The 13,058-nt window shown below is 36.8% G+C and overlaps 1 protein-coding gene across 1 annotated transcript; it reads left to right on the top strand.

The window, feature by feature from the left end:
• Positions 1–976: 976 nt before the first annotated feature.
• On the top strand, positions 977–12,693 carry LOC108694182 (CCR4-NOT transcription complex subunit 1). Its single transcript, XM_018203507.1, has 19 exons — positions 977–1,133; positions 1,908–2,120; positions 2,196–2,630; positions 2,693–2,989; positions 3,226–4,169; positions 4,269–4,422; positions 4,583–5,572; positions 5,656–5,988; positions 6,064–6,177; positions 6,262–6,510; positions 6,639–6,932; positions 7,040–7,282; positions 7,739–8,155; positions 8,272–8,535; positions 8,627–8,847; positions 8,925–9,131; positions 9,970–10,099; positions 10,278–11,806; positions 12,299–12,693. Exons 1-19 carry the CDS (start codon positions 1,032–1,034, stop codon positions 12,372–12,374), a joined length of 7,212 nt encoding a protein of 2,403 aa, XP_018058996.1. The 5' UTR covers positions 977–1,031; the 3' UTR covers positions 12,375–12,693.
• Positions 12,694–13,058: the final 365 nt, after the last annotated feature.

Below are 13,058 nucleotides of genomic sequence, written 5' to 3' on the forward strand. Positions count from 1 at the left end.
TTAGTACCTATAAATCAAGTATACGATGTAAACTTGACTAAAATTTTGAATTCTCCAGTAATCTCTTTCTCTCCATGGTGTACTCTATGGTCTATCGTTTACACGAGTTGATGCAAGTCGATGCAAATTGACGCGAAATAGTGAGGATCGTTATTTGTGTGAAAGTGGGATTGTATTACGTCTAAATAAGAATAGAAATATATCTCGCGGAGGAAATATATATCGCATCAGGAAAGATAATGTGCAATACGCATGCGACTTTTTTTCGTCAGTAAACCGTTGTACAATTGGGTGCCATATTGCGTTTCAACATTTGGGTTTTGGTTTTGGACGATAAGACAGAAAAAAGGAAAAAAAGAGAGAGAGGGAGAGAGCTAGAGCAGCAGCTTGTATCATTACTTTGATCTCCTTGAAGAAAGGCGCATCTCGCAGGGGGACTTTGTACAGTTTTTATCGTAATATTTTTACATCATCATGAGCGAATCTGACCACGAAAAGACGGGACATCAGCGGTAACGATACTGAATGGTACTCAGTGTAGTGTGAACAATAGTGACTCGCTTTCGTGTCGCTTTGTGTATACGACGTGTGGATCGCCAACGAAGATTGCGGATCTCGCAATTTGTTAGCAGTAGCGACAGTCAGCTGGAGAGAAGGGAGAACTGATTTGTGCTAGTGGCTGGTTTGTCTTCGTGAGCCCTGTCCGTGTTGCGCTCGCCATGACGTTGCTGTGAAATCCGTATCTTAATAATATCAATCCCGATGTTGGCCATAGAATTGTGCCAATGTAACTTTCGTGCTTTTAACGTGGTGGAGAGAATCCAGGGAGGCGGCGGTGACGGCGGCAGCGGCAGCAGCAGCGGCGGCAGCAGCAGTAGAAGCAGCGGCGGCGGTGGTAGTAGTGTCGGCTGCAGCGGCAGCGGCGACAGCGACAACGGCGACGTCGGTGGCGACGGCGGCGGCGGCAACTCGTGGATACCGAAGAAAGCTTCAAACGCGTTTGAAGCTTTCGAGGTCGTATTCATGGAACTATGAACCTGGACTCGTTGTCTTTTACTTTGTCACAAATCAGTTATTTGGTTGCGAATTTGAGTAAAAAAAATTTCGAGGACATCTGTCAAGAGATATCGGATGTGAGTAACAAATTGATCTTGGAAAAGAAGTTAGAAAGCTTTTTCACCTTTAACTTCCCCTTTATGCTATGTCTTTCAAAAAATTCTCCACAAATTCTCCTCTCTCCTCCACCCTTCTTCTACTTCTATCATTGATCATAATTCTCACGAAGCGGTATGTTGGTGTACCTTCGGCTTCCTTCAGTCAGTAAGCCTGTTCTTTTTAGCTCAACTTTTGCATCAGTTCATTTTTCTTCCTTTTCTCTCCAGAATGAAAGAAGAGGATGAAAGATAAACTAATATAAAAGTTCAACTAAAAAGAAAGGCCTAATAAATAGCTTGATGAATATGGTTATATATGCTTAACGTAGAAGTTATATAGGCAAGCATGTGAAATTATGTGTTATTGGTGTTATTTTTTTTTGAATGCTTGGCTGACCAATATCTGTCTACTTATCTTCTTATCATATCCTTGGACATAATCTTTTTTTTGTGTGTGCGTGTATACCTTCTTTATTTATACCATTTATTAAGATTTCTTCCAAACTTTTAATCAGTTTATTATTAAAATACAAGTTAAATTTTAGTTCAGTAGGTATCAATAAAATAAACAAATTACAAATGTATATTGATGTATTATGAATATGTTTCACTTAACGCTTGTAACGTTTATTTCATTCTTATTCAACAAATGTTAAAACAAGAACAAATGCTTGAGCCAAATGGAACACATCCTTTGTGTGGCAAAGTCATCAAAGGTCAAACAGCTATCAACTAATTCTCATATTTCTGCAGTTGGTGCAGTGTGGTGGTCTAGAGGCAGATCGACATTTGTTCCGCTGTCTGATATCGTGCGTTGACTTTTCCAAGGGTGAGCTGTCAGATTCGAGTGCGAAAGATTATTTCCAAACAAAGTTGCTAAAACAGGAGTGCAATAGCTTGTTGAGCAAACCTTCATTTATATCTACTTTGTGCTTTGCTATAGATAATCCTTTACATCATCAAAAGGTACATTATGAAACATTATTATTATTGCCGTAAATAAATTATATACTTACATAAGATGATCTATATATTTTTCAGTCATTGAATTTCTCTCCAAAGTTTTTTACTAATTTGAAGAAAACACTTGGCTTGACTTTGGTACAAGAGGTCACATTTGCGATTGCGTTGCAGCATTCAGAAAACGCTGAAATTCGTGCTTTAGCCTTAGAGCATACTCAAAAGCAGCTGCCTGAATTGATAAAGAATTATATAAATTCTGAGACTAGTAACAAGCACCAGGAAGGTGGTTTGCACGACTCTTTACCTCAGGTCCTTCATTTAATACTCAGCCAAGCTTTCCATACTGCCAATCCATACAATTTACCTGTGGAAACAAAAGAAAAATTTCTTAAACATTTGCGACGTGACTTTCCTCGTGAACTAGTACCAGTGGTACTAGCACCATTCTTGTATCCAGCAGACGAGGAAACTCTGCAATTCAAAATTGAATTAAACATGGCCGTCACTCAAATGGTAAAACATTTATTTTGTTGAGGATTGATAGATTGCAATACATTTATATTTTTCCATTTTAGGATAGCAACACTCTTGTAGAGTTGATTATGGAATTAGGATACAGTTTTACTAGTAATATAGAAGAATGTCGATCGGCGTTAACAGGTTTGGGTGCCAGAGAGATATCCCCAGCATGTGTTGCTCGTGTATTGTCACAAATGGCACGTAGCTGTAGCAACCTGGATGATGCTGGAGGCCTACAAACATTTTGGGGCAATTCAACTACCTCGCAAGACTCCAATAAGGAGAAATCATCGGACAGTACCATTCCCACAACATGGAATGTTGAAGTATTCGTCCTAACATTGAAAGAGATAGTAAGTTTATGTCATGTCTAGGATATGTATAAGATTTATCTTTTTTAATACTACTTTAATTTTAATTCTGTATTTTTATGTTCTAAACTAGGGCTGTTCTTTTTAGCTCAACTTTTTCATCTTCCTCTTCTTTCCTCCTGGAGAGAAAAGGAAGAAAAATGAACTGCTACTTGCTTATTGATAATTTCAATTATACATGATGCAGTTTTCATTAATATTATCTTTTTACATTCCAGCAATCTACATTGTCTTGGAATGAGGTCATCGTGAAATTGGATCATGCAGAATTTCTTATTAAGGACAGGCAAGGTTTAAACTTATTGATTACGGGTCTCAAGTTGGGCTTGCAACATCAGGGATATCCACCTGATATGTTTCCTGTTGAGCTTTTGTATCGGCATTGGGAAAATATAGAAGGACAATTTTCTTTAATTCAGCAAATCCTTAAGTGCCCAGACATATTTTGTTTCGCTGATTATCCGTATCATTCGGTAACAGTCGATGTATTGAAAGCAGCTCCTGAAGGCGATAGTAAAGAAGGACAAACTTGGCGATCATTGAACATAGTCGAGTTACTTTTACATATGGCTGAAAGAGGCTTGTACAATCCTGTACAAGAAATCTTCAAATGGCCACTCCAACATTGCCCGGATGTGCTCATCTTAGCATTATTACAGATAAATCCACCTTTCACATTACTGAGGCAGGAAATGTTTACCACGCTATTGCCAATCTTTCTTGGCAATCATCCAAATTCTGCTGTGATACTGCATCATGCATGGCATGCTAATAATCCCAAAATAAAAACTCTTATAATGCATGCTATGGCAGATTGGTATACGCGTGGTGATCACGATCAAACGAGATTATCGCGCATCTTGGATGTTGCGCAGGATTTAAAAGCACTATCTGCTTTACTTAATTCACAATCTTTTCCATTTGTCATTGATCTTGCTTGTTTGGCATCTCGACGAGAGTATCTGAAACTTGAAAAATGGTTAACAGACAAGATTAGGGATCATGGAGAAGTTTTTGTTGCTGCATGTGTCAAATTTCTACAACGACGGTGTCCTCAAGTCATGGGCCCTGGTATCAAAGAAGATCCTACAGTCCCCAAGGCAAGCCAATTGCCACAGGAAACACTTACTACAATTTTGGCTTGCTTGCAAGTTTGCGCTGGGTATATTTTCTTTGGAATTATATATAATAATTCATTATTTATATAAATATTTAATTATATAATGGTAATTACATCTGGATTTTTGTTTTTATATTGTAGAAGTGTCTCCCAAGAACTTTCGGAATTAATAATGACGATGGTGCAAAATTGTAGTCTAATGCTGAGTAAGAGCACCATGAACAGACCACCACCACCGGGAGTTCTGAGGCATCGAGCATTAGAACCGTTTAATCCGGCAACTTTGGGAAGCCAAGTATTTTGATTTTTTTTGTATATTCTTTCGTTAATATATATTAAACTATTTCTTGTTTTTTCCCTTTCTTTTCTTGCTAAATTAAATAAATTTTTTGCCTAAATTAAAAATTCTATTTAAGATCATATGTATATGTGACTATTTATATTATTTTTCACAGCTATTTTCCTCAAAGCAAGTGGATCCTCTTGGAAATCTTGGTTCAAGTCTCGCTTCCATGGGTCTAAGCACGGGCCTTGGACCGCCAAGTAGCTCGGCATTCAATTTGCCTGGCGCGTTAGGTCCTCTGGTTTCGGCGCCCGGATCTCCTTCACGACTCATGGGACCTTCTCCCAGTCCATTTCCTATGTTGCCGCTATCTTCGCAATTACACTCAGGTCCGGTTGGTACTCAGGGACCATCTGTGCTTCCTGGTGGTACAATAGGTGGATTGGGACGTCTCGGACCGCCAGCCGGTATTGAGAAAGCGAGAATGCCGGAAACTTCCAATTTGTTTCCAGATATGGGACAAAATGTATCCAAAGAGGTCGAAGACGAAGCTAATAGTTATTTTCAACGTATTTACAATCATCCTCCACATCCGACTCTATCGATCGACGAAGTGCTTGATATGTTGAAAAAATTTCAAGACTCTGGTATTAGACGGGAGAGAGAAGTGTTTAACTGTATGCTGCGAAATTTATTCGAAGAATACAGATTTTTTCCACAGTACCCGGAAAAGGAATTGCAAATAACAGCGCAATTGTTCGGTGGAATTATCGAAAGAGGTCTTGTCAACAGTTATATGACACTTGGATTAGCTCTACGATTCGTTCTTGATGCGCTTAAAAAACCTGAAGGTAGCAAGATGTATTATTTTGGCATAACGGCTTTGGATCGATTTAAGAGTCGTTTGAAGGAATATCAAACATACTGCGAACATGTCCGAACGATTTCGCATTTCACCGAATTTCCGCCTCACTTAGTGGAATATATCGAATATGGGTTACAAGGACAAGAACCACCATCAAGGCCACAAGGTCCAAAAACTTTAGCGGCAATGTTGGCTCCAGTAACAACCCCGTACAAAACTATGACTACAACTACCATTACAACTAGCACTACACAAGCAAAACCATCTACGACTCCGACTACGTCTCTTTCGGCTAGAGTAAGTTCAATAATAAAAATTGTCGAGATCTTTTTTAGAGTTCCATTTCATATGTATGTAACACAATATATTTATTTCCGTAGCCCTCTATGCCTTCGGTCGCCAATGCAACTAATATCGATACGTTACTTGTGGCAACAGATAAGGAAGAAAAAATTACAACACCACCGGAAGCTTTACAAGATAAAACTGCTTTCATCTTCAATAATCTCAGTCAATTGAACCTACAACAGAAATGTGACGAGATCCGTGAGATTGTCACGGAAGAATACTGGCCGTGGATGGCACAGTATTTAGTGATGAAACGTGCCAGTATAGAATTAAACTTTCATGCTCTATACTCCAATTTTTTGGATTGTATAAAATTACCTGAAGTGAATAAAATGGTAACAAGAGAAACATTCCGAAATATCAAGGTGAATGAAAAATGAATGTTTTATCAGATAATACTCTTATAGATTTTATATTATATAAATTTTATTTTATCTTAGGTTCTCTTACGAAGCGATAAGGGAATAGCAAATTTTTCTGACCGGTCTCTATTGAAAAATTTAGGACACTGGCTCGGAATGTTGACGCTTGGCAGAAACAAACCTATTTTACAGGTACATCATAATGGCAAATATTTATAGCACACTACTATTATGGATAATGTATAATTTTTATCATACATTTTAATTATTTTACAGATAGACATAGATTTAAAAAGCTTACTCGTTGAAGCATATCACAAAGGGCAGCAAGAGCTTCTTTATGTAGTTCCCTTTGTTGCAAAAGTACTTGAAAGTTGTGCAAAAAGTCGTGTATTTCGGCCACCCAATCCATGGACTATGGCAATCATGAATGTTTTAGCCGAATTACATCAAGAGCCTGATTTAAAATTGAACTTAAAATTTGAAATAGAGGTACTTTGCAAGAATCTCAGCATTGATGTTGGGGTAAGCGTATGTTTGTACTTTGTTCTATTTTAATATGCAACATAATTTAACTCTTATGCTCTTTCCTTACCTGAGATATTGTAACATAATTTGTTATTTATTAAAATTAAATTCTGGCTTTTTTGTAGGAACTAAAACCGATCATTTACTTGAAAGATCCCGAAAAATTACGAAATCTGGATTATCAGTTGTCACATCCAAACAAGAAATCAGAGCCGACTAGTAATCAACAGCAATCTCAGGGGCCTATGGAAGAGTTGGTTGGATCGACGACGAGCGGTACTATCAATCCTCAAACTGCGCCACCTGCGGATACAACACCTTCATTGCCAGCTGGTCAACCCGAGCCACGATTTAATTACATGGATATATCTGTAACGGGCATTGCTAATATATCTCAACACATTACCATTAACAATCAAGTAAGTGGAAAAATTTATTTTTCTTATTTTTATCAAAGAGATATTTAGAAGAATGAAACATATTAGATAATTAGGCATATATTTCATGGATGTAAAATGGTTTTCAGATACCTCTATTCCAAACACATCCTCATTTGAAACAATTTATTCGCCCTGCTGTTGAAAGAGCAATTCAGGAATGGATCCATCCCGTCGTGGATAGGTCCATTAAAATTGCTCTTACAACCAGCGAGCAAATTGTGAGAAAAGATTTTGCATTGGATCCAGAAGAATTGCGAATACGTACAGCAGCGCGTCACATGGCGCGCAATCTAACCGCTGGCATGGCTATGATTACATGTCGTGATCAGGTAAGCCTATAGATATTTTCTATTTAGCGACACATATCGACACAAACGTCGTTCTATCTTATGTTGTATATGAATTGTAAAGACAGAACGGTAGTTATGCCATTAAATAGAAAACATTATGAGAAATATTGTTACAAAATCATAAAAATAGAGAAGTAGAAAAAAAAGAAGTTACAAAAATTTCGGACATAAAAACAAATTACTTTATTCAAACTATTATATATAATAAATATATTCTCTCTCTATGTTTGAAAATCATAACTTAAAATACTTTTGAAGAATAAATATTTAAATATGTTTTAAACATCTATTTAGCCATTTTAACAACAAAAAATTCTGTCTCAAAAAAAGTTTTTCATATTGCCATTAAGAACAAAGATAATTGTACATTAACGTTTAAATCAAAAAGTTACAATATTCAGTCGATTATTAATTTTCTTATCTATTTGCGTATAGATCCTGGCATCGATTAGTACGAATCTGAAACAAGCGTTCCTCACAGCGTTGATTGGTACGACTCCACAACAGAAAGAACTTGTCGAACTTGCAGCAAATCAAGTCGCTACTGAAAACATGGAACTTGCATGTGCATTTGTACAAAAGACAGCTATTGAGAAAGCAGTACCCGAAATGGACAAACGACTATTAAACGAAGTTGAGTTGCGAAAACTCGCTCGGCAAGAAGGGAGAAGATACTGTGATCCTATTGCTAAGTATCAAGCTGAGAGAATGCCAGAGCAGATAAGGCTGAAAGTCGGTGGCATAACGCCTCAACAAATGGCTGTATATGAAGAATTTGCTCGAAATATTCCAGGATTTCTTCCGCTTTCCGAACGAGATACGCAAACACTTTTTATACCGAAACCTATTTCTGTAAGGATTTGTTTTATAATATACCTGAATTGTATTATAGCCTACCTGAATTTTGCAATAAGATTCGTGATATAATGTCATTTAACTTTTTTATTTCTTCTCATTATGTTTTAAAGGAGGCTCCTCTCACTGCATTCACGCCCAACTCTGCGATGGCAGTCGCTACAGCACAAGTAACAGCCTATGCAACTGTAGCAGTTAGCAACGACGAAGTAGGTGCAATGCTGGAAAAACTTGCGACGGAAGTTGAAGTCTTGGCGACTGCGATGGCACCTGCGGTACCTCCACAGCAGCATGCTATTCTTCATAGTCTTCTAGAATCGATCATACTTACGAGAAGATCAAGAGATATCAATGCAGCTATGGCGTTATTAAAGAAAGTGAGTGAAAACGCGAGTAAATGTGATATTCACAGTCAAATAAACTATAAGGTTATATCATAAAACAGAACTGACCAATAATTTATTACAGGCTGTTGAAGGTTTATTAGATGGACCCATCTTTAATAGTGGCGTCATCGACTCTGATAATCTAATACAACGTTACAGAGAATTACACTTACGGATCTTGAAGTGTCTTCAAGATCCACGCGCGTACGGTATGCAATGGACCAACAAGCACGTGACTCGTTGTCTAATCGAATGCCGGGAAGACTACCGATATAACTTTGAAGCTGTAGATTACCTCATAAGGTATGTATTGATAATCATATTCTTTAGGAGATATCTGGAAGATACTATTAATTATTGGACGATTAATTATTTCGTAGATCTCACTTGATTAGTCTTCCGCAATACGACATAGCTGTAGCGCAAGCTGTAGAGGCAGGAAATGCTTTGGCAACAGTATTCGCTATGCAATTGGTTCAACTTTATTTGATTGATGAGAGGCAGGCAACTCATGTTACCGAAACTGACTTATTTCATACACTTGAGATATTGGCTCGAATGTCACATCACCGAACACCACCGGAAGGGTATTATTATTATTGTTGTTATTATTATTATTATAAATATTAAATATTAACTTCCGAAAATGTTTAACAAATGCATTCAGATTCAGATCACTTTGAATTTTTCTTTACGTTTTCCTTATACAATATCACGGTTTTTTCTTTCTTTGTTCTTTTTTAGAAATTTTTTTTTTTAAAGGAATTTATCACGTATTTGTCACAGACTCGTATAGATTTATACGAGTTATAGTTATATTTTATTTTCATTTTTTTATTAGAACGTTACAAAGTGCATGCCATCTGTTATTTATTCTCTAACACTATGTACATATAATATGAAAAATAAAGTAAAATACAAAATTTAAATTAAAATTCCTAACTATCATGAATCTTCATATTGATGTCAAAAGAGAAAATACATCATGAAAATTCTTGCAAAATATATTAGAACAAACATTTTTCGATAAAATAATATTTGTATTTGATAGAGTATATGTGTAAAATGTGCCGAAAACTCAAAATTCTCCTTTTTATTTTTGGATAAAATAAAATATTTATCTCAATTCGACAGCTGTCATATAGTTTGTTTCGTTTTCTGATATATATTAGGCATATTTCAGTTTTAAATATATGGTTATTTATTGATTATCGAAGTTCTTGGTATATTTCTCGACAATTGTCAAAATACATAATTTTCATGCTAACAATTACCCTCACAATACAAAATAAAAGCAATGCAGTTAGTGAATCTCTTAATGCTTTTTTGAAAATGGATGATATGACATATTTATTCAATTAAGTTGTAATCATACTGTACTTGTATTTATTCAAGCATGTATAAATATTTCACATCACATTTCAGAATCTCACTCTATAGATTGACAAGTCTAGTAGAGTCATTACGTGCCAATCACGATACGAATGCCGTATTGGTAGACAGAGCTCCAGCAGGACCTACGGCACATATTCATTCTGGAATCCTGCAGGTGAGAGTAAGTAGATTGTCCAGATTATTCTAGCGATATTTCGTATTACGTTGATGATGATCGATTATATATCGATATCATAATTTTATTTAAAAATTTGCGTGTAATAATATAGACGAAATATGTCTCTCGGTATTATCGCAAGTTGTAAATAATTAACATGTAGTGTATTCACATTTTATAGGCTCGGGATTTTGACGATCCACCCGGACTGATGGATAAGACAGAATATCTATTACGTGAATGGGTGCAAATGCATCATAATCCGCAGTACGCGCGAGATCCCACAAAAGCATTTAGCATATTTGTTCATCAAATGAACATTCATGGCATCCTGAAGACTGACGATCTTATCACGAGATTCTTCAAGTTAAGCACACAAATGTGCGTCGATCTTTGCTACCGAACTCTATCAGAAACTGGCTTAGCTCCCTCGATAATACGTGCGAAGTGCTTCCATTCATTGGATGCATTCGTACGTCTCGTAGCACTTCTGGTGAAGCACTCGGGCGATGCTACCAATACCCACACCAAAATTAATCTTTTGAATAAGGTGCTGGGTATCGTCGCCGGTGTGCTGTTACAAGACCACGAAATACGTGGTGCCGATTTCCAACAATTGCCGTATCATAGAATCTTTATCATGCTGTTCTTGGAATTATGCGCGCCCGAGCCGGTACTGGAGGCCGTGAATTTCCAAGTTCTAACTGCCTTCTGTCACACTCTACACATTTTGCGACCAGCAAAAGCATCAGGCTTTTGTTACGCCTGGCTAGAATTGGTTTCGCATCGAGTCTTCATCGGTCGCATGTTGGCTATTACGCCCGGGCAAAAATGTTGGGGGATGTACGCGCAACTTCTTATCGATCTATTCAAGTACCTCGCACCTTATCTTCGAAATGCGGAGCTAGCGAAGCCTGTGACGAGTCTGTACAAAGGGACTTTACGTGTGTTGCTCGTACTGCTTCATGACTTTCCGGAGTTCCTTTGCGATTATCATTATGGATTTTGCGATGTGATACCACCGAATTGCATACAAATGAGAAATCTAATCTTGAGTGCGTTTCCGAGAAATATGCGTCTACCCGATCCGTTCACGCCGAATCTGAAGGTTGATATGCTGCAGGAAATAGCGCAGCCTCCGCGTGTTCTCACTAATTTTGCGTCAACAATACAGCCGTTGACTTTCAAGAAAGAACTCGATTCTTATCTGAAGGCTCGTGCACCGGTTACCTTTCTATCTGAACTTCGTAGCAATTTACAAGTGTCGCAAGAGGCCGGTGTGCGTTATAATATTCAGCTGATGAATGCTCTAGTGCTCTACGTAGGCACACAAGCTATACTATTTATTCGCAGCAAAGGTCACGCTCCTAACATGTCTACTATCGCACATTCCGCACACATGGATATCTTCCAGAATTTGGCCGTAGATCTGGATACCGAAGGCCGATATTTGTTCCTAAACGCCATAGCGAATCAGTTACGATATCCTAATAGTCACACGCATTACTTCAGTTGTACAATTCTCTACTTATTCGCGGAAGCGAATACGGAAGCGATACAGGAACAAATCACGAGGGTTCTTCTGGAAAGACTGATTGTAAACAGACCACATCCATGGGGACTTCTCATCACTTTTATCGAACTGATCAAGAATCCGACGTATAAATTTTGGTCACACGAGTTTGTACATTGCGCGCCGGAGATTGAGAAGTAAGTTTTATTTTCTAATTTTTGAGGAATTAAATGCCGAGATAATTTCTGTTTTATATCGATTCTCTCTATCTATCTATCTATCTATCTAAAAAACTATATATATTTTTAAATTGTTGAAATTATCCGGCATTGTATAACATCGTTATCGGTAACATATCGATATAATATAATCTATAGATCATATCGGTATCACGTTTCGACATTATTTACAATACAGTATGTGAAATTAAAGCTTATTAAGACTTTTTAATTTTGACAGATTTCAATTTTTTTTGTCATATATGATAAAAAGTGAACAAATTTATAGCTGTTAAATGCGTTTGAATCTTAATGATTTTTATTGATAAAATATTAATAAAAGAAATAAAATTCAGAATTAGTTTTTTAGTATTTAGTATTTAGTTGAATGTAGGGCATAAACTTGATTTTAGCGTGCAATCAATTCATTCTTTTTTAAATAAATAAATTAAACATTTTTTATTGTTTCAGATTGTTCGAATCTGTAGCTAGGTCATGTATGGTACAGAAGCAGGTACCCACAACGGAAACGGAGATTCCAGAGTGATAGAGCGTTTTAATTCTTGCTGTGTGTATAGTAAAATGAAAGTTAATGACTGAATATTGCTTGTAAAAAGTTGTAGGGATAAATGTACTATCGCGTTTAAATTTTTGAGATGGGTAGATGCTAAGTAATCCTAAATAAGTGTGTATCGATTTATATAATGTATAAGTGAGATAATTATTGCGTTAATATTTTAATAAGAAGGAACGTCGATTAAGGGGAACAAAACCTCATACACCTCATTGAACGGTCTTTCGGACAACGTATTTCACATTTTGTGTGTGTGTGTGTGCGCGTGTGTGGCGTGTGCGCGCGCGCGCGCGCGTGTGTATATATGGTATATGTATATGTGTATGTATGCGTATGTATATACACACACACACACACACACACACACACACACACAAACGACATTGTACACACAATAATACAAATGTCAGTATATAGATAATAAAGTGTATCGTGGTGGAACAGTTCATAAAAATAACAAATGGTGTTCAACAAATGCAATTGACGAATATTTCTCGCATACGATTTTGCAAATTTGTATTCCTGCAGAAAGGTATATAAGCATGGAATATGTACAAAAGATAGATATTTGTAGAGAAAAGTATACGCTTTAGGAACTATTATTAAGTATATGACACGGTGTAAAATCTGTGACATAGCATAGAACAAAATATATAT

This window comes from Atta colombica, unplaced genomic scaffold (genome assembly GCF_001594045.1).
Source record: "Atta colombica isolate Treedump-2 unplaced genomic scaffold, Acol1.0 scaffold116, whole genome shotgun sequence".
NCBI lineage: Eukaryota > Metazoa > Arthropoda > Insecta > Hymenoptera > Formicidae > Atta > Atta colombica.

Bases quoted from the DNA above. Each gene is read 5' to 3' on its own strand.
- LOC108694182 (XM_018203507.1), top strand. From the start codon at position 1,032: ATGAACCTGGACTCGTTGTCTTTTACTTTGTCACAAATCAGTTATTTG. The intron at 5,573-5,655 runs GTAAGTTCAATA...TTATTTCCGTAG, and splicing joins CTACGTCTCTTTCGGCTAGA to CCCTCTATGCCTTCGGTCGC. The intron at 8,156-8,271 runs GTAAGGATTTGT...TATGTTTTAAAG, and splicing joins TTATACCGAAACCTATTTCT to GAGGCTCCTCTCACTGCATT.